Source organism: Bactrocera dorsalis, chromosome 5 (assembly GCF_023373825.1).
Source record: "Bactrocera dorsalis isolate Fly_Bdor chromosome 5, ASM2337382v1, whole genome shotgun sequence".
NCBI classification, from domain to species: domain Eukaryota; kingdom Metazoa; phylum Arthropoda; class Insecta; order Diptera; family Tephritidae; genus Bactrocera; species Bactrocera dorsalis.
The window spans coordinates 1,434,931-1,462,527 of NC_064307.1; the positions used below are offsets into that span (position 1 = coordinate 1,434,931).

The 27,597-nt window shown below is 34.7% G+C and overlaps 2 protein-coding genes across 3 annotated transcripts; both read left to right on the plus strand.

Annotated features, from left to right (window-relative positions):
• Positions 1 to 2,949: 2,949 nt before the first annotated feature.
• Positions 2,950 to 3,760, plus strand: LOC105232717 (uncharacterized). 2 transcript variants are annotated; one of them, XM_029552989.2, is made up of 3 exons: positions 2,950 to 3,142; positions 3,203 to 3,282; positions 3,388 to 3,760. In XM_029552989.2, the coding sequence occupies exons 1-3, from the start codon at positions 3,092 to 3,094 to the stop codon at positions 3,575 to 3,577; spliced, it is 321 nt and encodes a 106-aa protein (XP_029408849.2). In that variant the 5' UTR covers positions 2,950 to 3,091; the 3' UTR covers positions 3,578 to 3,760. The 2 variants fall into 2 exon arrangements, with proteins under 2 accessions (XP_029408849.2, XP_011212809.2); XM_011214507.4 differs by having other exon boundaries at positions 3,203 to 3,760.
• Positions 3,761 to 7,658: 3,898 nt separating this feature from the next.
• LOC105232716 (uncharacterized) lies at positions 7,659 to 18,036 on the plus strand. The gene is made up of 3 exons (XM_011214505.4): positions 7,659 to 8,155; positions 13,331 to 13,922; positions 17,321 to 18,036. Exons 1-3 carry the CDS (start codon positions 8,153 to 8,155, stop codon positions 17,848 to 17,850), a joined length of 1,125 nt encoding a protein of 374 aa, XP_011212807.2. The 5' UTR covers positions 7,659 to 8,152; the 3' UTR covers positions 17,851 to 18,036.
• Positions 18,037 to 27,597: the final 9,561 nt, after the last annotated feature.

The following is a 27,597-nucleotide window of genomic DNA, read 5'->3' on the forward strand; positions in this document are numbered from 1 at the left end:
GACATAATTGAGACCCGGAAATTGTAAAAAATTAAAAAATGATAACAAATTTAATATAAGAGGTATATTTATGAGAAAAATATCAACCAAAGGATGGAAAATTCGAATTACACTGTGGACTAATGGTTCTATGTGGTAAATGGTGAAATTCGCGGATCTAAACTATGGCTACTAAGGTTAGTTTAATATGGTAATATGGTAGGTCGATAAGCCACGCATATACCATTTTTGGTCCTTTCCGATACCAGATGGAGTTCAGTTGCTAGGTCAAAGAGGAGTAATCATCTTTTAGGATGCGCTTGATGCGAATTTTAACAGACTCTGCGGACTCACTATCGATACCTCCTTCAGTGTATCATACTTTGAGGACCTCAGATGCTTACAGCGTAGTGTTACCAATACTTGGAATCCAGTAGAAGATAATTTGTCTTCTGACACTCTTTCCTCTGCCGCCTTGCGATATGATACGAGGTTACTGTCTTAATTGCTGCTTGGCTGTCTATGTAGATATTATATTAATTTTATTAAGATATTTTACATATTGATCATTGTACATTTCCTTTTATAAAGTCCCAGTGGCTAGGGAGAAGTGGTGACCCACTTTTATACAAATTTTGTAATACGTCTTTTTAAGTTTCTTAAAAAATTCACAGATTGAGGTATAAAGTCACGCGGATGTTTAAAAATCTGAATATTAGGTATAACATATTTAGGGACATGGGGAATTATTGCCCTGATTTCATTCATTTTTACACAGTTATACTGTTATTAGAAATATATTCTTTCTGTATATTGCGATAAATGCGCTAGTTCAACAGAAACTTCGAAAATATTTATATTGGCTATATTGGAGCAATGATATGTATTGACCCTATTTAAAGTATTTTAGGCATAAGGGCGTCTTCACAAAAATATTCCCTCTGACTGACCTCTACAAGGATATTCGGTGATAAATCAGTCATATGCACTGGGCTTTACATATTTTATGTTGGCTCCTTGAATAGTTATAGTCCAATTTCCACATTTTTTGCTTAATAACAATACATCGATGTTTGATTTTCCTGAAAAATGAAAGAATAAGTGATGGGAAGTAATGTAATAAAACTAATATTATTTTAAACATATATTTTATTATTCAACACTATTGTATACAATCAACTTACCCTTATTCAGCTGGTAAATAATACTCCCGTCTTCTTTGTGGCTGATAGTACCGCCTCCACTTTCTTCAGAGCAGGTTTCGTCACTTTTTAGTCTTTTTAATTTCGTCATTTCTTAAGATCAATATACTTACTTGTCTTGCCATAAATTCAGTTACAAAGTTTACAATGCTTACAACGAGGGCGAATTTGCAAAAAAAATTGTCGTTATTTTTATTACAATTTGCATGTAATGTGTACTCATATGCTTATACGAGCAGGATATGATCCATCCAGTTCAAAACTCCAGCTTTCACGCCCTGTCTAAACAAAACTACGAATGCGATTCGTTTGAAATTTGTTGTGAGTTTTTACACATGCTAGAATGTACTGCAGCGTTTATTATTTCTCTGGCGATAAAGGCGTTTCTCAACTGGTTAAAGTAATCGTTACGTTTCAGTGTTTTTTTGTTAATAAATAATATCCAATATCCTGTCCTATTGTTGCAAATTAATGGTTAAATTGTATCGATAAATAAACAAATTATTGTAGCAATTATATTTTATCCGCAATATCGCATTAGCGGATTCAAAACTATGATTCGAGATTAATTGTGAGATCATATGTTGCTTTTTGCAACTGCACTTAGTAGAGGTAGATGTGAAAAGCGAGTTGCTCCCGCTGATTTATAGTCTATTATGCGGAAGCGAGCATGTTGACAACAATGTAAGAGATCAACGATCCGTGACGGATGACTAATGGCTTGTTGTTGGGTGTTTAATAGAAGCAATTAGTAAATGCAAAAATATTGAAGTGTGCAAAATGAAATCCAAAAATATATTTGTCGAGAGCGTTGATTAGAGTTTATTAAACGAAATTTATTAAACAAATATTCCACGGATGAAATTTCAAAAAAAAATTATAGTTAAATTGCAGAAATGTGATTTTGTAATTTCGTGAAATAGCGGGCATGACTAACGGATGGATGGAATGGGTGATTCCCTGTATTGGAGCTACACTGTGCGATATTTTGTTAAAGTAAATGGTGATAATGGTCGGGTAGGGAGACTTTTACTATAACACATTTTTATAGCAGATGTGTCCACTATTTTGTTGCATAATTTCACATTTGTTAATTTCATTTTAGTGGTTAAGCCGGCTTGTGATTTCATTCACCATAAATAAAAGTTTATATGAGGATATGGATGTCAGTATGGTTGCCATCTGTTTGATAATAATGAATATATTTTCGATACCTCCAATATCTTGATCAAATGGAAAACACCGTTAGCACCGGCATTTAAATTTTATATTGAAAATATATATCACCAACAACCTTCTCATAACTTCTCGCATTACAGATAAAAATTATGCAGTGAAATTTATTGAAGTTAAATTTCATGAAAATATATACACAAATATTAAAAAAATACATATATTTTTCATTTGTTAACTAAAAAATGTCTTCGTTTTTTTCCGTGTACCGCAAAATGAAACATAAAGTCAAGCGCCGCAATATAAATCCATAATTTAAATGCCCACAAATTGTCGTCTCGTATGAGTAGTTTTCCGATAATTTGATAAAATTTTAAATACAGTATTGCTGTTTAAACAAATTACTGATAAATACTCAGATACTCGAGCGGGCTGCTTGTTCGGTGCAAAGTCAAGTTCAATGACAAAAGCGGGAAATTAAAATAATTTGTAACGAAAATAGGCATATTTGCTTACTGTGCAAAGCTATGCTCGAAAAAAGCGGCATTTGTACACACTTTTTATGGAAGAAAAATCGCAAACTCACCCACGCTATTTAAACAACGAAAGTCATAAGTTTTTAAACAGTTCTGCATTAACAGATAACGTGTCAACAGCAAGTGATCAAAAGTTTGAGGGTGTACAAATATTTACTGTGAAAAATACCGTTAAACAAAAAAAATCGAAATCATAACAATATGAGTGGCTTATTATCCTATCTATTGTGCGCAAGCGCCGTTACGCTCACGGTAAATACAAACAAACAACGGAATTCAAATTTCATTAAATAAATTCTATTTTACACGCAGTTGGCAGCACCGCAGTACGTCGATCCTTACGCGACGTCGAATCCACAGTTCGCACAGCTGAGCACCACACCATATACAGGGTATGGCACAAATATTCGCATATGGCCATGGGTTATTGGGCAATATACCTACCCAAGTAACCAGTATTACTCAAACTCCTGGAATACTAATACGAATCCTTCCAGCTTTCCATATGGTTATAATCCATACAACCCCACTAACACCTACAACCCTTACAGCAACTACATCCCCTACAGCAACACCAACAACTACAACCCGTATAATCCTTACAACAGAAACACGGGCACGAACACTTATTGGAACGGCTTCGCTTGGGTCAATAGTTTTCGCTCGGCGAGTAAACTCAAGAAGTGAAGATCGAGCTCGTTAGATATGTGGAGTTATTTACTATTTATGTTTGGCATATTTTGTGTAAGAAAGTTCATCATATACCACCTATTAATATTTATTCTTCAAAGAAATTGTTAATATTTTAGTAAATAAAATTTATTGCTTTATCTTTTTGTTAAAATTAATATAAAAAATTTTTGAAAAGTTTGCATTATCTTTTCTGGTTATTATCTATTATCAAGGCGAATGCCGAATGCGATGAGATATCTTCTACGGCTACCAATGCTCCAACCTAAGATACTATGGAAAAAATTGGGTTTTTTATCAAATCCACTGAGTTGCTGGATAAGACTTAATTTGGTTATCAATCGAGAGCACAATGGGTATAATATTGCGCCTCCGTTTTCAAACAACCAACCAACCATCTTAACCGGTTGGGAAATAGCCAAGCAGCTTTTTACCAATAAGTGGTCTATTAGGGTATTTCAGAATCCATTTTTACCAACAACGTCACTTCTATAACCCAATCATTAGGGAGTTTCCCAAATTCAAAGGTTTTTAGATAATGAACTTGGAATTTATTTGTATATACAGAGTTTCAAATACTTATTTCCAAAAGTTTTGTTTCGAAGATCCGACTTTTTACACTATCCCAACATGTAGCACAGTGTCTAATAATAATGCTTCATATTGAAATAAAGCTCCCTAAGGAAGAGATATATTCTCATAAATTCTATATGGGAATCCTATTGAAAATATAATTATTTTCTGGAATGCTAAAAAATTATAATTAGCTTTTATGTATATAGGTATCAGTTAAAAATTTAGATATTCTTTTGAAACTATGCGTGATCACCTGAAACTGTTTCTATTTCTGCTATACACACTTAACCTAATTTTAATATTAACAAAATGGATAAAAGTAAACTCCTAGTAAGTATCCGTCTCGTTTCACAATTCAATTAAATGAAAAACAAAAACAGAACTTTATGGTTTACTGCGCTTATATAATTGTTTTCTTTTCCCGAATTTCGGGTTATTGGCCAGACGATCGCTAATGCACTGTTAGATATTACTGAAGCATAAGAAATTATATAACCACAATAAAGAGCAGGTGTGAGAAAACAAACCACAAACCTAAACGTAATCAACTTTAAAGCAGCATTAGGTCTAGCCGGCAAATAATTTTACATAACAATGCCAAACAACCAAACTCATTTGAACACACAGGCAATGGTTGACTAAACCGCACTCACAATGCGTTTTCGTTGAAGACTTACTGATTTGGAAGCACACAACTTTAGTTAGTGACAACAAAATCTACTCACTTTATCAATTGTTGTTAGAAATACCCTGTGGTAAAAAATATAATATAACAATATTTATCATAAATTAAGTTTAATAGAATATGAAATAAAAAAATCAGAAGTGAAAATATATAATATATTGGGTTGTCAAAAAAGTCTTGCGGTATTTTCGCTATTTGGCGCTGAAAGCGCGTAGTTCTAGTTTTATTCGTCGTCGTCGTCGGGTCATGCTATACCTTATTAGAAAGCTCATTTCACGCGCTAAAATGCATCTCAAGCTGCCCATAAAATTTGTGCAGTTTATGGACCCGATACAGTTTCCATTTCCACCGCACAACGATGGTTTCAACGTTTTCGTTCTGGTGTAGAGGTGGTCGAAGATGATATAAGTTATTGAAACATTTCGCAAAAATGAAAAATCAATAAATGTGTCAAAAGATCAATAAATATAGACTCGTCGTAAGTGCAGTAAAAGTTACAAAAGCAAAAAAAGGTGTTATTAAGGTTATATTTATGGTTATGTTTCGGTTATTAACTGGTAATCTACTTGACCTAAATAAAGTTGAAAATATAATTTCTTTCTGCGCAGCTACAATTTTCTTAGTGGGTCGCTGGTGGAAATGCACCAACAGTCATTCGCTTGATTGCACCATGGTGTTCTGTAGCGTTTTTATGAATGGCCGTTAATGTTGACCTTACGAACAAGTGGTCAAGCGGTGTCACGGTCAGTGTGAAATTATGACACTATTGTTGAAATTGTTGTAATTCAAAAAAGCACCAAATATTGTGCGGCTTCATTGTTGAAGCCAATTCATATTTGTGGGTAAGTTTTGTTGCAGCCCAATAACGGTTTTATCATTAACATTACCGGTTGCACTTCATACACATACACAAAATAAATTCTAACATTTCTATAATCGTTTTAGAATACAAATTTGAAAATGGTATCTAACTGTTTGCTATTGATAATAGCCGGTAGAATTTTTATGAATGACTGAAGAAGTTTTATGTGTTATGTGCCCGTTATTAGTATAACGATGAATATCCAAGAAACCGTTATGGTGAGGAGAAGAAAATTTATATATATGCATCTCCCTTTTTCCATAAATATTTTCATCTATTCCATGTAAATTTCTCAGTTTTATGTACCTGAGCTGAAATCTTTCCCGTCGAGTTGAGTGTTGCAATATTCAAACGTATTTGTACTGAATGCGATAGAAGCGCTCGGAACGCCGCAACTGGATCATATTTGATATCGATACAAATATAAATCAATAAATTAATACTTCTAACAGCCGCTAAGTCGCGGAAGACCGTATGGAAAATAGTCAGACACAATTAACTTGAAATATTTTCTGTTGACTATGCCAACAGCAGTCGGTGGCACTCAGAACGCTTTATATTTTTAGTTAGTTAGTAGTTGGTGTAGAAGTTTTTTGTTAAAGTAACAATTTATTTAGAATGAATTTTTGCGTACACAGTCCTATGAATTTAACGACAGAATTTGTTTCAGTAATCTGGGGAATAACATTTCGCTACTTTTTAATGAAAAAAATTGAAATAACTTTACTAAGAAAGACTTGGCAATGCCTACTTAAATGAATCAGGGAGAATTAATATTATAATATAGTTAATAATATAGTTGGTCTATTAGGTTCGGAATCATATACATACGAGTACATATGTCAACACGGCTCCATCCACTTTACTAAGTTTCTAAAGGTTAGATCATAAATAAGTATATAGGCAGAGTGGCTGTCTGACTACGCACCTAGGCCTTTAGGAGGCCCATTGTGATACCAACGGAACTAGATCACAAGTGCAAGGGCGCAGAGATGGCTTTTAACATATTACAGAGTTTTATTTTACCATAAAGAAAGAGTATTTTGCCTCTTGTAAACCACTCACAGCCTCACTTGCGATTGGCTTAATTATGAAGTAAAATGGGATCATACAAAACTAGAGTCACTAATGTTATCAAATTTTGTCAAACCTCTGTTATGTTGAGTCACGTTCACTAAAAACACGGTACATGAGAGCTGCCTTTCATACCAAACAACTTGATCATCCCCTCTACATGATAAACAACACTTTGCCATCGCAACTGTAATGACGTCACAAATTATAAATTATTAATTAAATACACACACATACATGCTGACATACTCGTAAGTGTCTCGTAGCATGTTGAACACATTTCTGCTTCACACGCTCATTCATAACAAACTTGAGGCTGCAGCCGGTCAAGCGGAAAGCTCGTGCCACACGGAAAAAACTGGCAGAGCCACATATGAGTGCCAAGTGGAGTAAAAAGTGCTTGGTGGTAAACGAATTTACTAAGCAAGCAGCAACAACAACAAAATACACAAAATACGTGAAGAAAGTGACAGACGAAAAGCGTTTACCAGTATTGTGAAATACGCTGTTGACTTTATGTTTGTTGTTGTTGTTGGTCGGGTAGACATGCCGTTGCCGTTGTGTCACCGAGATGCTAAGCCGAAAGCAGCAAGTGAAGCAAACTAAGTTAAGTGCAGTGTGGCGTAAAAGCTCGACTCAGCATAGCTCAGCAGCAGCTGCAATTGGGATCGCTGTTGGCGAGGAATACTAGATGAAGCAGCGGAGATCTTCGAAAAACGTTTAATATAATTTTAACAAATTTTGTAGGAGCAAGCTTCTACGGGTAAATGTGTGCGTGCGATATGCGTGCGTGCTTGCAGGTGAGTGAGTGAATGTTTGGAAAAAGCGCAAAAGAAATTTGTAAAGAAATGTTCAAATCCATATTAGCATGACTTTTGGAGAGATGGAGTTGGCGCTACGTGTGTATGTGTCGTCGTCAACAGTTAGCTGCTGCGCGTCGATGCGGCAGCCGACTTGGCTTGGTGACTTGGTGCAGATGAGCGAACCAGTCTTCGAGTGCGGCTTGACCGAAACGGAACGTGCAGCTTTGCTTTGTGGTAGTCATATGCAGGTTTGGTGGCGTTGGTGGCGAGCGGCCAACATTTCAGTTTCCGTGATTTCGATCGAGGAAGAATTTACTTGCGTTGAACATTAACGTGTGCTTGCCGTCTGGCTGACGTGAACTTGTGAAGCGTGCGAGAAAGTCGAACAGACGTTGCGTGAATACGAAATTTACGAGGAACAAAACAAAAACAATTAATTTGGAACAAATAATCAAATAATTTTTGAGTGTGTGCAGAACTAAAAATTAAATTTGGAAATTTTTGTATAAAAAAATTCTAACTTTATACAAAAGAAACGGTTAAGTGTGCGTTTTTTGCAAGGATTTTAGAAAATGGTGAGTAGTTACAGAATATTTCATTTCAAAAAATGTTTTTAAAAAGTTGAAAAAGCATAAATAAAGCGGCGTTCTCTTTTGATTGGCATGCAAAATGCACGTTTGTGGCACATTAACCTCGTTTGAAGTTTATTGTGGACTTGCAGCATTGTTGCTGTGGTAAAAGTAAACAAAGCAGTAGCCGCTGCACTTAAGTACGCCGACATATGCGTATTTCTATGTACAAAAGTGTAGAAATGTGAGTCGTAAAATTGTTTTTAGTATAGAAAGGACTTTTTGTATTTGTTTGTGAGCGAATAAAAATATAGATATTTTTGAAGATATATCCTTTATTCAGATTTCATTACCATTTATTGTAGAACTGTTAAGGTTTTCGTTTCAAAATGGGCTTCAGTAAAAGCTAGCATGTCCTTGTTTTCATAAAACAATGATCATTCGTACAAATCCTGGGGATACCATTATAATCAAAAGGATTATTCTTTAAACTACTTTTACTAATGTTAACCTAATTTTCCGAGACCTTGCTGATTCCCAATGGCTTTCACTCACGATTGTTGTGTCAACTCTAGATAAAGTTGCATTTGAGAGCTCCAAGATGGAAACTTTACACAGCGCAGACCGTCCATTGCAGAAATGATTGAACTTGATTTACAAAAAGTAGATTTTGTCATTAATTGTAAGGAGCTGCGTATATTTCTCCTGAAAACTGAAGTTGATTTTCGGCCATAAGTACCATCAGGAATGCCTCTGTGGTATTCAGATTTGATTGATGTGGAATTTTTAAAATTCTTGTTTATGAAAAAAGTGTGAATTTTGACATAATTGATCAACTTTATCTATGTAACAATGTTCAAAATAATGTTTAAGATATGTAAGATCGATATTTGTGTTTTCAAAAACTTAAGTAAATTTAATATTTACCTTTAAAATATATGCTCTTTCCTGAGCCTGTCCAGTATTCATATAAAAAATGTAAGAAATTTCCTTTCATTTTAAACCAAAAAATATTTATATTTTCGTTGAATCACTTTTTATCTCACAGCTCCCAATATTGATGTTTTCAAATTTTGCATATTCATTATTTTCGCGCTCATTTTCTCCCTGCTCTTTTTTACCGCGTTTGTACCCACCTTGTGGCGTGTTACCTTTTTGTCGACGTCTCACATGTGTATGAAAAGCATTTTTTGCCATTTTGCCATGCTCATCGTCACAATTTACTGTTAACTGCCGCTTTCTTTTGCATGTCTGTACCTTTTTGTTTCGTTTAAACTCTTTTACAATTTTATTATTAATTTAAAGTCTTTTTCTGATTTTTGTTTGCCATCGTTTTATTGACGTTCACACGCAAAGATTTGTTGACAGCTTAATTACCAGCTTTGCGCTGGATAATATTAGTGACACGATTTATTTTTATATTTATTTAAGTGTTTAGCTTTTAGTAAATATTTTATATTTATTTATTGTTATTACTTTTTAATAAATTGTGATGAAAAAGAATTTGAAAGTAAATATTCCATTCGATTTTCAAATTATTTGCTTAAAACGAGGTTTAAATCGATTTACAAAACCACTAACGACCTTCTTCAGAACCATTTAAGCTAATCTAGCTGTTAGCAATGAATGTGAAAGAAGACAGCAGCGCTGTTTTGAGCGCAATTTATGGCGTCAAAACAAAGAAAGAATGCTTTTATTTCTTTTAAATCAATCTTAGTCTGAATCGTCCAAAATTTCTAAACACAGTTAAAAATGCGTGAAATTCTTTCAATATTTTAATGATGTGCGAAAATGTCATTCAAACAAAAAGTAGTAGACTTGAATTTTTACAGACAAGAATAAATAATTATGCTATTCTAATATGGAATCGGGTAACTGGGTAAATAACAACAATAGCTGCTTATATTTACATTCACTTTTGATTTAGAAGCAAAAATTATTAGACGACGCCGTTGTGTGAATGGCACGTGCCATTATAATGTTCGAAGATAAATAAAAGATACGGGGAGAGAGAAAAGTCGTTTATAACAGTGAAACATGAAAATTTAAAAAGATAGTTAAATTTTAAGACATTTTGGGACCTTTTTGTTGAATCTTGAGAAAAATTGTTTATTTTTAATATGTTATTTTTAATACTGCTGTGAGCAAAAAATAGTTAGACTTAGTTCATAGCATAAAAATTCTTAATTTATTCCTCAACATCTATGTAGTAGCCCCCAGTGTAATCCCTCTTGGCCCCAATACACTTGTGCCAACAATTTTTGCAATCTTCCTAACAGTTGTTAAAATCAATTTCCGGAATGGCCTTCATAGCGCTTAGCTATTCACGTTATATCTTCAATTATCTCAAAACGGTTAGCCTGGAGCGGTCGTTGGAGTTTACTGAATAAACAGAAATCACGCAGAGTTAAATCAGGAGAATACAGTAGTTGCAGCACGATAATGGCTGAAAATTTGACGAAACACGCACAAAGAATCAATGCACTTTATGAACTTCAGAAAGACAAGAATATGCTAAACATTAATGATTATTTTGATGTGACATTTAACACAGATATGTTTTGCTCATAGTACGCGAGCGTTCTTGTGCCGCTTAAAAGGTAAACGCTTAAGGAACTAATACTGTGTGCTCATTACTTCAGACTTTCGAAACGAACTTGCTTCTATATAACAAAACCTAGTAACAGAGAACCATTGAATTTTTTATATGTATCTAGTTTAATGTTGTTGTACAACATTTCAATAATTGTAATTCTCCTGCTATTTATGTTGAGCTCCAACTTTCTGTAATTTACTTAAACATTTGTCCGAAAATTAAAACTTGGTCAATTGTTAATTGCTGGCAACCAAAACCAGCACAATCGCAGAGTAGACAGGTGAAATGAGACGTGCCTATAGGTGGTCAAAATTAATTGGCGCTGACATAAATTCGCATGCCGAATACAAAGCGAGTAGAAAGCGGTGCGAATTTATGCAAAGAATCGAGACAATTTCCAGCAAAAGCATGTACCGTTGGGTACTCTCTACATAAATAGTTATGCTTAGGAGCATATATACATATGTATATATATAAATATGAACATTTAAATGCAAATACCCATATTTGGCTTTATTCAGAAGAACGGTTGACACAAATTTTGCGTTTTTTAGAATTGCACACATATGAGGAAGTAAAGCTTGTGACTAGCAATGGTAAAATAAATGTGTATCTACACAAACTCAATATTTTATGTATTTACTGGCTGCTGGCAAAATAAGAGTAATTGAGACATGCCCGGGGCTAAATACGGCCAAGACGTCGGCAATTATGCAAATTAAATGTTTGAGATACTTTTCTCCTTAGACTGAAGTGAGCTGATTCTAATGACACACTTATTTTGTTAAAAGATTATTACAGAGTAGACAAAGGTATCTTCAAGAAGTAAAAATTAAAAATGGGTGAACAAAATTCTGAGCTACATCAAAATTACAAAACTTATTCTAAGCAACGCCACCGTCACTGAAATATGTGAGCGTATTCGTATATATAAAAATATATTTTTTTGTCTACTATTTTGTAGAGTGACTAAATTTAGTGCGAATTTCAAACCAATTTGCATGCTTACGTAAATCTGCGCGCTCTTTGGCTTGCCTTCGCGGCGCAGCATTCGCTACTTTGTTGCTGTTTCGCGCTGTTTCACTTTCTTCAAAACAAATACACACACATACGATATCTCGTAAATACAGAGCCATAACTATAAAACCAAATATTTGCACTCTCTTCGCAGAAGCAAAATCATCTGAGTTTCAGTTTCAGTCGCCTGCTTTCAATTTCATTTGGCATTTTTGCGGAACTACGTGTCCATACCTGGCTAAAGAAATGGTTCATTTTATTTAAATTTGTTAATATTTTTTTCTACATTTGTTATTTATATTTGCTTATTTCATAATGTTTGTGACTACACCTTTTCTCAAAACTCACAAAGGTTAAACTTTTACGTTTTGTGCTATGTGATCTTCAGATAAACTTTCTTTGTTGTTGTGCTTACAACTTGTGAATTTGCGCTGACGCATTTTCTGCTTGTTAACAGTGCTAATCGCCCGCCTAATTGAGTTTACTAAAGCCTGCCAACACTTTTGGCGAACTGAATGTTGCACTTTCGCAAATTTTTGACTCTTCTACTCATAAATATATGCTCCATTTTAGCGCAATTATCGCTTTTTATTTTTGTTGAGCTTTCACTTGCCGAAATGTAAAGAACAAAGTCAATATACATTTAATTTGCTTGTAACCCAGCACTTAATTGCTTGCTTAGCTTTATGTGAAGCAAAAATACTTCCTTTCTTTGAGCATTTCATTTTCGTTGTTTCGATGTAATAATATTGTGTTGCTACAATTAGCTTATTTTGTTGAAATTTTTATTTTTTTTTTTCGTTAAAGTTGCTTTTAGTTGTTCTCAATCTCTCTATACTAATTGCCTTATTATTATTATTTACTTTGTTTTGGCTTAGATATCGCAAAAACTCGACAATGGTTGTTGCATCAAATTTCTATCCCGATGTAAACTGAAAGCAGATGCCACATTCGAATAAAATACTGAAGTTACGGTGTGCCTATAAATGAGTCATTAAACAGTGATGACCATTTTATCTCATCTAATTACTTTGAGTTTTATGAAGCCGGTAACCCAATTTCTCCTTCCATATCATCTTTTCCTTTCTATGCCATTATGTAAGAGCACTCGAACATGTAATGTGTAATTTAAGCAAAACGATTTATCTCAACAAATTATCACACTAACTGCAGATGACATAATTAATAGCTGGGCATGTCCGCAAGAAATAAATATTACATGACACAGCCGTACACGTACTCAAAAGCATAAAACGAAATAAATTATTTATTCCCTCACTAGACTGTCGAGTTTGTCAGCATGTAATTAAAAAATAGCAGTTTGAATTAAATACTGACCATGTCAAATTGTGTGTCGTGATAAAGCAGTTTTCCTAAGTGAAGCAAAGCAAGTTCGTTGCTTAAGTCTTTTGAATAGCAAGGAGAACAACAGTTGGTGAAAATGTTTCAAATAACTGACCTAGCTCAATTTGTCATATCATGGACATTTAATATATATATTTTTAAATTTTACTTTTCACTTTTAAAGAAAATATTTCTAAAGCATGGCATTTTTTCCTCAATTTCAGTCACGCACAAATTTCGCGCGAACCATCGCATTAGCGCTGCTGTTGACCACAGTTTCGGTGCTTAGCTGGCAAGTTGACGCGGCAAAGATAACAGCAAAAGCTCTTGACGCCAGTGCGAACAATACAAATTCCAGCAAAGTGGAGCTAAGCCATGCAACAGAGCTGCCAGCTGTTGTTGTAGCACCTGTTGCTGCAATTGTCGAGTCGAAGGCAAATGATGAAGATGAATTGAAAGATGAAGCAGATATTGAGGCCGATAGCGCGGCTGCAGTGGACACAGAGGCTGATGCTGAAGCTGATGACGACGACGAAGATGATGAAGAGGATGAGGATGAAGATGGTGAGGCAGAACCGGCGTCGGGTGCTAACAAACCAGCGAAGAGTGAAACAGCGTTGACGGCGGCAGAGAAAAATGAAGACGCCACCGCATCGTTCAGCGTTTGGGGTATGGTGCGCAATGTTTGGAACTGGATAAGAGACGATTTGAGTGAAAGCCTTTTCGGCGATGACGATGCCGACGCAGCGGCCGGTGCACAAAAGGCGCTGGTGCGTGAAGTGCGAGATGTTTCCGATGCAGCGATGGCGGCTGTAGGTGAGTGCACAAATCACTGAACAATCAAGTGCGTTAAACGAAAAACAAACGATGAAAAGGTTTAAGGGAAAAACTCTCCAGTTGACAAGTAAATTTACTTTGCCCTACTTCTTGATGTGCTCGTGACGTGTGTTGGCGCTTGGGTTTTTAATTTTCGTTTTGACATGTACATGTCACCGTTGTTTTACATATGACAATTTTGTTGGTTTTTGTGCCAGTTTTTGACGTGTCTTTTAAGTGTTTACTTCCTTTAATAGCTTCACTAAGCACCACTAATGTCTTGGTTACGGCTTTTCATTTTCAGCACCATGAGGCGCTTCCATGATTTTACTGCACATACATACTGGTACAAAGTACTTTGGGCCGCTTAGTGCAACAAATGAAGTGTGTAAAGAAGCGTTAATGCTTGACATTCATTATTACATAAACTTTGGTGGCCGTTAGTGCAACCACAATTGATGGCAACTCCTCTCACCACATTCCACTTGCATTTGTTGCAACACTTAAATATCTGTTTGTTCAAATGTGTGTTTGTGCTTACTTATCTTTCAACACATCTCTTGACACAAGTGCTTGTGGTTTGATGGAAGAAATACGGTGTTGCACAATTCGTCTGTGCTTATTGATAGCTGTGTGAGTCTGAGCATAAAATAATTTCTGTTGGAGGATCTAAACTTGAGATCATACATTTTTATGAATTAATGTTTGACCCGATCGATCATTACGTAAGGTTTATGGACCACATCGCCTAGTATAGTGTACCGTCACGAAAAATAAAGATTTAGAGATTTAGATTAAGACTTTTAAAGAAACTAAAAAATTTTACGCATAATACAACCAATTAGTTGAAAATTATCCGACCTATAACATATATTAAGGACCATCTGAGTTTTTTTTTAACATTTCTGATTGATTTCATAGATTAAGTTAACAGGAGACATTTATTTCAAATCCTAAAGCGGTAAAACTTCGAACTTCGAACCAACTGAGCACTATGAGCTCATTTATTGACGATTACGTCGATTTTCATTAATACACAGTGGGAATAAAATCGACCGTTTGTAATATTTTATCCTAAACCAACATACTTATAAAATTATAGTTTCTTAATTAATATTAGTAATCTAATTTATTTTTGAAAGCAGTAAATATAATGTTCATTTTGATTCGTTTTCTTCCTAGGAACTTTTTTTTACATTTTGGAAAAGTATTTGCATTGACTTTTACTTGATTTTTAATTTTCCTTCAAATACAAAACTACTTTTAGTACAAAACTGTATTGATAATTGCATAAATACAAATAATGCTAATTAGTCATTGAAGGAGCCTTTGAACTATTCAACGTATCGTTAATCATATATATATATATATATAATTATTATTGAAAACGAAAATTTTAGAAAATATTGACCGTTAGAATAAACATCAAATTTTCACTCTTTATTTCTATTTTCACTTTTGCTTTAAATTATTGTGATTTCTAGTCATTAATGAAGCATTTAATATTGTGGTATTTGAAAATATTTCAGTATTATGTTGGCATCAACAACGCATTGCCAAAGGAAAGAAAAATAAATATAATAAACTTGTCTTTACTAAAATGTATATAGTAGCGTAATTGAATAAAAATTGTTGGTCCAAAAAGAAAATCTTAAATTACTTTTACTCTTGAACTTTTGACTTTGATATTCAATGAATTATATATCATGCATGTTATAACAATTCAATTGTGTTCATATTAATACTGGTCATTTCATGACCGAAGGGCAGTTGGTCAAATGAAAGCAACACCTTTCTTCAACTGAGCACAAGCGCAGCCATAAGTGTTTACATAAGTATTTAAGTACAAAAGTATTTCAATTATGTGCGACTGTGCAAAGGTGCGCACTAATAATTACTTACCCATTCGGATGTCAGCTTCTGTCAATTTGAAGTGCAAGTGAAATGAATTTTTTTTTTTATGTTACAAGTGAAGTAAAATTTTTCTTTTTTTCAATTTGTTACTTTCTTTTTTACTTATTTGCACCACTGTGAATGAACAAAAGCTTTTAACACATTGTTTGTACCAAAAAGATATAGGCTGATATTGAAGAAGTACACATTTAATTGTGATATTTTTGTGTAATGATATGAGTGTGTGTGTCTACTACTTATTCAAACACAATTACATAAATTCACAGTTCATAGAGTGTAACGAAAGATCATTTAAACAAGTGCATTGCATCTGCAATTATCGCTTTCGTTTTCTCTGGCACTCTGGGTCAATATGCCTTGAGTTTTTAACACTCTTAGTCATATAGCAAATGTATTAACCACAAGTGATCGCAATGCATCAACTGCAATGAGAAATATTTATTACGAAAAAGTAAACAAAATAAAATTGAAATGGCGTGAGTCTCTATGCGAAAGTCTCCATTGATTATGTTCAGCTCTGATTCATCTCAAATGATTTTGTTTTGTTTCTCTACAGCAATATTGGCTTTCGATTGCATGAGAAATTTGATATTGTTTCAATCGCACGCTACTTCCAATAACTACGAAGCGAAGATGTTTAAGGCAAAATTCAAAATTGCAGTAAACATAATTTATTGCGAAATTTAGTGCATTTTTTTTGTTCACATTTTTGGGTATTTGCTTAAAAAGCTGACTTGAAATAGGTCAATAAAGACAATTCAACAGATTAATATGATCGATTTTGACTTTTTCATCACTGAACGTGACTAAGTGTCGAACGTCGCAAATTTCGTCAAAACATAAATAAATTTGTTAAATTTCGAAATACTCACTTTGGTTTAAGTCGAGTTAGGCTGATTTAACCATTTTCCACAAATATAACCATAAAATATAAAATTATTTACTTATACTTTCAGTGACACCATTTGATATACATTTTAATTCTTTAGCTTCAAACTAACATTTTCTGAAGATAAAGAACACAACTCTGATCTCTTGATTACTGAGGAAGCTTTATTTTTGTATGCATCACGCCGTTTTCTTCTTTGTAAAATTCGGTATTATAAGTAATGATCTAGTTGCTGCCCTAAGGTTGTATTAACAATCGTACTCATAAAAAACTAAATCTTTAAAAATCGGAAAGTTTCTTATTCAGTTTGCGTCACATGAAATGTAATCACGTCATATGATGTTTGTTCATGTGACGCAAAGTCATGCGATGCAACATCATGTGACGAAATGTCATGTCATGCAATTCAATGGAATCACATATGAATATCATAAATGATATGATCATATATTATACGATATTATAGTAATAAAGAAAGCATATTAATAATACTTAATAATACATCTTATTTTTGTTCCTTATGAAAAAATTAATGAATAATTTCCAAAAATCTTTTCTAATTTGTGCACTAAATATCGTTCTTTTCCATTTTCAGAGAGTCGTACTTTTGGTAAAATTCGTCGTCTACAAATGGCCCTGATTCCGCTCATCTTCAAATTTGGCATACTCACCGCCATGGTGGCCTTCCTCATAATGCTCGGCATGAAAACGCTATTCCTGGTGAAATTACTGGTGTTGATGAACGCCGCCGCCATACTTGCCAAGTTCATTACACTGAAATCAAACTTCGGTGGTTACGAACACTCTGCACCCCAATGGAATTATCAGACTTGGACGCCACATGCAACAGGCGGTTGGGGTGCATCAGCGCCAGCCGCGTCGTATTCACACGGCAGCGAGCAACACCCTTCGAAGGAAATTCACCTGCACATACACAACGGTCAAGTTCAGGGTTATGGCGCTGGTGGACATGGTGGTTCAAACGGTTGGGAGAGCCGCAGTGATCCCTACAGCGCCTATGCGCCAACGCCGGAAAACGAAGGGGAGAACGAACTCAATAATCAAGGCCCGATTGCCATGCTGCCAACTAAATATCCCTCAAATCCCGTTTATGGTAATCAGTAAGGAATGTGGGTCTTAAGACAATAGTCACTACGTCAGGGTTTCTTTATAAGTATTTATTATTAACTTTCTGTTCTACTGTCTTCATTATTGTAATTCTGCTGTTGTAAATAGTTTTAAGCCTATTTAAATATTTAATAATTAAAGTAATTGTAATTAACTAATCGTAAATAAAGTACAAATTGAGTATGGAAGCTATTCGGTGTGTTGTCTTTTTCTCCAGACTGGTTGGAATAATTTCTTTAGACAGTAAGTGGGACAATTTATTTTGTTCAATTCGTTTACACCTTTAAATATTTTTGTGAGAGAGTGTGAGTATATCCCAGCAGAGTCAAGGAACGCTCAGAGAGTCCCTTTACCGTAAATTGTATTATGGTAGAGTGCTAGCTGTTGTCTGTCTACTGTAGGCCAAGAGATAATCGCTGAACAATTCAAAGCTTTGTCAACGTTTTGACAATAAAATTAATTATAATCGCTTAGCTAATAGGCTCTGTGAAATCTGACCTTCTACTTACTAATAAGGTAAACTTTGAGACAATAGTAAGGCTACTTTATCCTCTAATAGACAAGTCAAAGCAAACAGACTAAGTCTCTTAAAAGTCATCCGTCCACTGCTGTTAATGAAGGTAGCATCGGAAAAGATAAGGAAACAGTATTTAAAAATTGTGATGTTGACTTCAGAATGCCAGCAGAGGATTTCAACTTCTCTTATGAATCGACTTAACGCATTTTGGTTAATGTTTTGGGTATGAGGGGAGTCAGCGACGTCCTTTGCATAAACGAAATTGAGCATAGGTCACAAAAGAGATGACTGAGGATCTAGCTGAGGAACCTTCATTCATGACACGCATTATTATTGGTAACAAGACGCATGGTTATCAAAATTACATCGAAACTATTCAACATTCTAACGAATGGGGCTTAAATATTCCCTACAGATACCTATGGACATCCGAGTCGAGGATTCTAATAAGTCTAGGAAAATTTGATTCAAGTAAGACATGTTTGCGTTGGCACAGAAGGTTACTTTCAAGATTTGTATTAAACTGTAAGAATTATAATTTCTGTCAATACGAGTAAATTTTGATCAGATGGTATAGCGTAAGTAAGGCTTTTAAAGATATTTGTAATATATATTTAATATATAAGACAGAAAAGTTTATATACATAGGCTTAAATAATATAAATCTTTATTTTTACAGTCGACATACCACGTGGCTGATGATAATAAAGATCTTCAAATTTTCAAAAGCATAACCGTTGTATTAGATGCGCCTAAATGACTGTCATGTCTCATTAGATGACGAGGCAACCAAAAAGATCCTAAATAAACCTTGAATCGCGCTTTGTACTTCGCCTAAAAGTAGTCAATTTTTTTAACGGACTTACTTATTGGGCGTTGATGAGAAAGTGAAATGCATTATTTTTTATTTTCTTTAAGAAAAATTAAAATTTTACAAGTTTTAGGGTACAAACCCAACATGAAATATTATGGTTTTGCACAAAGCTCACTAATTTTACATTTTAATATTTGCTTATTATAAATATGAACTGTAACATATTTATATACATATACAATATGTACCCGTAGTTTCACATGTAACCTTTAAACATAAAACTGTTACAACTACTTCAGTCATACTATAATACGGCAGTTTCGTTTGAAATTTGATGCACCTTTGTTAGATACATTCATAATTGCCACATTTGTGGAGTAAGCAAACTACGAATGTCCAATGGTTCAATTTTTATACACATTTCCCTCTAAAGCAATAAAAGTCCCTAACTTTTTTTTCGCATTTTTGAATAAAGAATGCTTTAAAAGAGAAAATAATTAAGAAAATATGTGTAAATGATTAGCAACTTACAACTATCTTTATTTGTTGTGGTAAAATGTCCAACCAAAGGCACTTAGGAATCTGATATGTACAAACATTTAAATATTGAAAGGCTTTCATTAAAAATTTATTTTAAATATATAAAAGAGTATAAAAATTTGGGAGTAGTTATATAATTGGTGGAAAGCATTAGTAAATCAAAAAAATAATAATCAATTACTAAATACCAACACAAGTGAACACAAAAAGCAAAATCATGAGCATTGAAAGACTTTTCCAGTGCCAATTGGTTTAATCGAAATTGAATAACCAGCGTGAAAAGTTTCGGTTATGCTTTGAACACAGCAAAAGCTCTTAGCGCCGAGCAATACTCGCTTTCAATAACCGTTTTATTGTCAAAGTCCGTTGCTTAAGTGTTTCGTTGCAGTCGCATTGCTGCGCAGCAATTACCACCCGAATATGGGTGCGAGTAAAAAGTGCTATTACATAAAAGTGATAAAAATGCATAAGTGCATAGCATAATTGGGACACGAATGCCTACGCAGGCGCATAAGCACATTACACCGAATTGCTGACACTTCGCGCATACGCTTTAGCGCATACTTATTGAATTGCGGGCAATTAGCACAATTATCTGTATGGAAATTGGGAACTAGTGAAAAGGAAAGTTACGCCCAACGGCGAGCGTGACAAACTAATTTAATGCCTAAAGTCTCTGGCATGAAGACTGAAATGTCAATAACTAATATATTGAACGCGTAATGTAGGTATACCTGTTAACTATATTGCGCAATCAATCGTTTGCTCAACACAGCCAAAATATGAGAAAAGTGGAAGGTGGAAATGTTATTGAAAGTGAATGTGTCAAGTTTTCACCAAAGACCTGCTATCACCGTTAATTCCTAAAGTAAACTGCAGAAGTATGTTATTTTGGTGCTGCTTTAAAGACTTATATATTTAAATAAGCAATAATCACCGAAGAACGCACATTTTGCCCATCTGACAAATTTCTGTTTTCAAATTTCGAAAAGAGACGAACAGTTGAAAGAAGAAAAAGGTAAAGTAACAAAATAGCGAAAAGAAAGAGTAAAGCATAATTATTCAGATTTGTCTTCTATAATGTCACAAGTTTTAATTGATAGGCACTTCAAAGGGTATCAATCTCATGATTTTGAGTAAACTTCGTTCAAACGAAATTCGATTTTTTGAAATTTCTTCATAATCAACACAATTAAAAAAACACTATTTTATTAAACATAAATAAATAATTAAACGCAAATTTATATGTGCGCTTGCACGCAATTCAATAGAGAAGGTGAAATTTTTGATATCAACCGTTCCTGCCTTACTATCGTCGCTTTGTCGCACGTTTTCCTTTTAATTAGCGCTAACACGCTGTGGTGCCACAAGTGTTCACGGTACTCAAAACAGCGGAATTCACAGTTCAGCTGAATGGTGAATTTGCTTAAGCTCAAAGGGTTGCTATAATATTCTCTTTTTATTTTGATTTCTACACCATAATTGAAGTCTAACTGGCAGCAAACATTCAGCGCCTATGTCTAATCGATCCACTTTCGATTGAAGTAAAAGTTTTGCTGCAAAAGTAAACTAAAAAAGTTTCTATAGTAATAACGGGTGATTTTTTTGAGGTTAGGATTTTCATGCATTAGTATTTGACAGATCACGTGGGATTTCAGACATGGTGTCAAAGGGAAAGATGCTCAGTATGCTTTGACATTTCATCATGAATAGACTTACTAACGAGCAACGCTTGCAAATCATTGAATTTTATTACCAAAATCAGTGTTCGGTTCGAAATGTGTTTATCGACAAATTTTGTTCAGCGATGAGGCTCATTTCTGGTTGAATGGCTACGTAAATAAGCAAAATTGCCGCATTTGGGGTGAAGAGCAACCAGAAGCCGTTCAAGAACTGCCCATGCATCCCGAAAAATGCACTGTTTGGTGTGGTTTGTACGCTGGTGGAATCATTGGACCGTATTTTTTCAAAGATGCTGTTGGACGCAACGTTACGGTGAATGGCGATCGCTATCGTTCGATGCTAACAAACTTTTTGTTGCCAAAAATGGAAGAACTGAACTTGGTTGACATGTGGTTTCAACAAGATGGCGCTACATGCCACACAGCTCGCGATTCTATGGCCATTTTGAGGGAAAACTTCAGACAACAATTCATCTCAAGAAATGGACCCGTAAGTTGGCCACCAAGATCATGCGATTTAACGCCTTTAGACTATTTTTTGTGGGGCTACGTCAAGTCTAAAGTCTACAGAAATAAGCCAGCAACTATTCCAGCTTTGGAAGACAACATTTCCGAAGAAATTCGGGCTATTCCGGCCGAAATGCTCGAAAAAGTTGCCCAAAATTGGACTTTCCGAATGGACCACCTAAGACGCAGCCGCGGTCAACATTTAAATGAAATTATCTTTAAAAAGTAAATGTCATGAACCAATCTAACGTTTCAAATAAAGAACTGATGAGATTTTGCAAATTTTATGCGTTTCTTTTAAAAAAAAAGTTATCAAGCTCTTAAAAAATCACCCTATAAATGGAGGAGTACGTAAGCTTTCCTTATAAGTTGGTGCTACCTACAATTGTTATTGTGAGTAAAATAATTTCTTCAAAAATTGAAAAGCTCGTTTAAGACACCTATGCAATAATAATCAGCACGTGCGCAGACAGATATCGTAACTAATATATACACGGACAAAATAAATTTGCATGCTCGTGATAGGTTTCAGATTACAACGTTTTTAAATTATAGTTTCTGTATAAGCAACTGAAATCTTCTTAAACGCAAAATCAACTCTTAAATGTTTTGATGATGTCTAGTCATATACATATATCTAAAATATTTAACATTTAGTGCCATGTACACATATATATATATATATTTCACATTGTAATACTAACAGCTGAGTTAAAAGAATTGTACTAAATAGCTCAAACAACTCACGACATATGTATGTGTGCATATCAAATCCATTAGATTAACTTGAAAGTAGTTTAAAACCACCTATGGTTTTGAGAATTTCTCTAAGACGGCCAAGGTTTTTTAACATATCATAACATAATGTAGTGACCGAAAATTTCCAAAAACATCACCATTTCAGCGCTGAGAGCTCAATTTCAGAAACTTTGTAAAATATAATCGGCATAAGCCAGTAATGAGTTGAGTGTGATAATGAGTTATATATCTTAATAATATCTCTTTAAATTTATAAGAAAATGGACACAGTAAAACCTCTCTTATAATACAAAGACATTATTTTGATTATTTTAACAGGTCCTTATAACTTATTCTACTGAACTTTTTTGTAATGCAACTGAATGATCCAAATGGGTCAAAAAGCGGTGTACATTAAGTTGGACATACATATACAATATTTATGTGAAAAACAGGGTATATGAAATTTTCCACGTAAGTAGTAACGCCCAAAAGGAAACGTTATACCCAGTACCCGGTCAGGTTTTTGTTACCACATTAAGTTTGAGAAAGTTCGCTATTCCTAATTGGATTCGCATGCAATTTCTATCTTCTACATATGTTTAGTACTATTAAGTTTTATAGAGAGTGTTAGGATTTGCATCACTAAAATATCAGTCGGGTTCATAAAAAGTTTGTGAAAGTGCATATAAATAAAAGATATGCCAAAACGATGCCAAATGATTGTTATTACTAAAGGGAATATAATAGCCACATCAAAGCTCCAGACAAATATCGATCATTGTGGGATTCAGCCAGACTGATGTCGCAGATTTCACAAACATATTTTGGGAGATGGATTATTTTGGTCGAAAAAAAGGGTAGGGAAGGCTACAAAAGACGACAATTGCACAAGATTGTATACTAAATGGCTTTAAATCTTCGCCAGATATTAAAAATTACCTTAGTAATGCAATATGAGTGATAATGGATGCATCAGGGCTTCCTCGGAGACTCAAAGTTGTAGGGTTGAAGCCAAATAACATTTTTTGAGCCAACGAATGCGGAAAATGTGGACCAAAGACCAAGAAAATTGTTTTTTTTTCATTCTACTATGTGCCATCAATCTCATTCTATGATCTCCCACCATAGGCTTTTATTACATGTTCGCAAGTTTTCGGCTGAAAGAGGTATCAAGGAGTTGACCTAGGATTAGTTCCGATTTAAATCCGATCGAAACCCTGTGGGCGATTCTGAAGTTGGCTTCACAAATGTCGAAGGAAAAAAATGAACTGTACGAGGTGTGTTCAAAAAGTATCGCGAATTTTGTGTTTTTTCAAAAATTATTTATTTATTCATGAATATCTATTTTGTCCCCTTCAAAGTAATCCCCATGAGATATTATACACTTGTGCCAACGGTTTTTCCAATCTTCGAAGCACTTCAAAAAATCATTTTTTTTTATCTTCTGCAGCTCCTCCTTCGATGCCGTCTTTATCTCGTCAAGAGAAGTGTAACGTCGTCCTTTCATGGGGCTCTTCAGTTTAGGGAACAAGAAACAGTCACAGGGGGCCAGATTTGTGGAATACGGTGGCTGCGGCATCATTAGTGTGTTGTTTTTGGCCAAAAAGTCAATTTTTGTTCTTCCACAAATCCGGGCGTTTCTGGCGGATTGCTTTGCGCAAATTGCGCATAACTTGCAGGTAATATTCCTTATTGACCGTTCTTCCCTGTGGCAAGAACTCATAACGCACCACGCCCCTGCATACTTGCGATACTTTTTGAACACACCTCATATTCCATCCCTTTGAAGATTTGGTCTAAAGACATTGAGTTCGGATTACTACAAAAGCTAGGTCGTTAATGCCAACAAAGATTAAGACAGTGATTAAGGTAAGAGGAGATGCAATAAGTTTTCATTGAAATATTTTACAATTGATAGAGTAAACTTATGCAATAAAATCAAATGTTTGATTGTGATATTAATATCTTAATGCATTTTGTGGTCAATATTGTTGATTATTCCTAATTGTTATAATTTGACAAAAATTGAAAAAAAATCCCTCCCGAAAAATTTAATTTTATTATTTTTGGCTAAACATTTACTTAATCGCTAATTACAAATGCAAATAAACTCTCACGCTTTTCTTGGTTAAATATTTCAGCTCATAATTCAAATTTTCTTACTGACCAATGTTGAACCATTTCTGTATATGGTATATATTCATTTTCATTTTTACAAAAAGTGTAGATCAATTTGTATAATATTTAATTAAGTATCGTCTTCTAATAAATTAAACAAAATCGGTGTTTGGAGATTATTAATAAACGTTACTCACTTTCGTATTTCAAGTAGCGTTTCATGTACAGTTAAGTGTAAGTAAACTATATTTGACATTCGATGTTTCCCTCCCACAAACAAGATCTCTGCAAATACAAATAAACGCAGTGCCACTTTGCCCCAAAAGCTTTCCTATGCCAACTTGCACATGCCACAGATAATCAAACGGAATAATTTCACCCTCGATAAACGAGCAAAACAGTGATGCGTGTGTACCTACAATAAAATCAGTTATATGTACATATGTTTATTAATGAGGTGCGGCGCTTATCAGTCGTTTCGTGTAAAAGCGGCGAAGAAACACGAAGTGTGCAATTAAAATTAATGGATGGGCACATAACGCTTAGAAATGACCAAATTAAACGTGGCGAATTACTTTAATGGGTAATTTGCACATAATTCTATTACAACAACAACAACATGTTGTTGTCTGGCGATTTTTGATGGAAAGTTGATGCATAGATGAATGGCAAAGAGGAGATGATTGCAAATGCCAGGCTACTTTGTATGTGGCAGTGTCGCATTTGCGATAACAAAAACAACAAAAAGCACTTTGCGATTATGGCGAGTGTGATGAAAAAGGTTTTGCGCGGCGCACTGGTTATTGCGCACTTGCGCTGTTTGGCAGGTGCCATCGCTAAATATGCCCCTCAATTAATGCGCCGATAACAGGTGTTTGACAACTGGTGTGATGTGATGCCACCGAGTGCTCATAAATGTACTTTTGCGCCAGGTACTGCTATTGGTCTTGCTCGGTGGATGTGGCAAGTGAAACGCACAAATCGTATTTCACTTTAAAAACGCAAGTGCCCACCAACAAAGTACAGCGGTGGCACAGTTCGCTTATAAGCTTTGTTTTCAAATGATCTCTTAAGTGATTGGAAAAAATTGTAAACAAATAATAACAATAATAAAAGCAGCACCAATTACATGTATGTGTGTGTGTGAGCTGGAAGTGGGCACACAATTTCACTTCTTCTTTGGCTGTCGAAACAAATAAGACGCCTCATACAAATTTAGATAACTATGTTCAACCACATAATCACATTAGCCCACCTCCGCCGCTGGTTGCTGACTGGTGACACAGCTTGTTTCTCCCTCGCTACCGGCGCTGACACCGAAGCGTTTGCACACACACATACGCGTCCGGCAAATGCTGAGAACTGGCTGGCCTTTCGACAGTCGTGCCTCTGCGCCGGCAGACAGCCAATGGCAACTGCTTGTCAAGCGTTGGGACAACTTGCCATCGAAAACACATATTGTGGTCCATGGAGGCGCTGTAATGGGGCAGCAGCGCGACAGCCAGATCGCAACATGTCATTTTTATTGCCACAAAACGGTGCATGTAATGGAGACAGATGCAGCCATAACCACAACAACTGCGCGCTGTTACTGAAAGCGAGTGTCTGCAGCAGCAATGAAATGAAAATGCATGAAAATTATTGTTTTTACGCGATTTTCCCAATTTGGTTTCACTTCCTTCCTTTTTTGCGCTGCCTTATGTTGTTTCAGCAATATTTTTGTATTTGCAGTGCGGTAGCGTTCACCAATTAAATGAAGATGCGCAGCTAGTCAATCAAATGTGTGGTTCTGCGCAGTGGGTTCCACACAAGTTCAGCGGATGGGAGGCACAGAAACCCCATTTGTGTGTGTGTGTGTACAACAAGGTACGCTTGAGTGTGTTTGCTGTGGTGTTGAATGAAAATTTTCTACACAATTATTTCGCATTTTCCCTAATAGGTTGAAGATCAAATAAATTACAAGCAAATGCCATAAATTCCATATATCTTACTTTGCTTTGTATATATATCTGTATATAACAAATATTCAGTTGTAGTAAGAAAAAACAGAGATATTATGAAAATTGGTTTATTATTGAAGAAAAATTACTTAAAGTTAATTTAAAATCGAAAGTCAAAAGTATTTGTTTTAGTAGCAGGCTTCGAAAAGTATAATATACAATAAATATTTTTTATATGAAAATTCTGAATCATTATCTTAAAAGTCGCTGTTATTAAAACTTTAACTATTTATAGGTCCAATATAATTATTAATGTTATCTTAAAAATTGGGGCTTAGAACGATTTCATTCATATTCAGATACCGCTTAAGAAACTCCTTAATTTCATTTAAATAAATTGTGTTTATTTAAACCAACTGTTTAAAATCGGAAAGATCAGAATTATCTATATTAGTTATGTATATAGGGCAAGGGAAGGCTTTGACCTAGTTAGACCTAGTTTTCAAAACAAAGACAGCAAATCATCATAGAAAGAGGTTCCCTGAATTTCAGTAGAATAACTTACACATTGACCGGTGTATCAGTATAAGGTCAAATGCAAGTTCGTAAATGTTTATGTTCGGCATATGAAGGCTAGATGAACTATTGTCCTGGTTTTACCCAGCTTTTTTGGATTATATTAATATATCTAAAATATTGATCGATAATTGTGTATCAATGTTTTACTCCAGTTATCGCTGGTAGACGCATAGACAGCAGACACTTACACGGATTACAGCACGTCTCGGCATCCTGTTCATGTATAGTATATATATGTACATAAATCTATGTAGTAATTACAAAAACCGTTAGTTGAAAATATTTTTCTCTTAAAAAAATAAACTG

Excerpts from the sequence above, each read along its gene's own strand:
- LOC105232717 (XM_011214507.4), top strand. The coding sequence starts at position 3,092 with ATGAGTGGCTTATTATCCTATCTATTGTGCGCAAGCGCCGTTACGCTC. Across the intron at positions 3,143-3,202 it reads CAAGCGCCGTTACGCTCACG|TTGGCAGCACCGCAGTACGT; the intron begins GTAAATACAAAC and ends TTTTACACGCAG.
- LOC105232716 (XM_011214505.4), top strand. Across the intron at positions 13,923-17,320 it reads TGCAGCGATGGCGGCTGTAG|AGAGTCGTACTTTTGGTAAA; the intron begins GTGAGTGCACAA and ends TTCCATTTTCAG.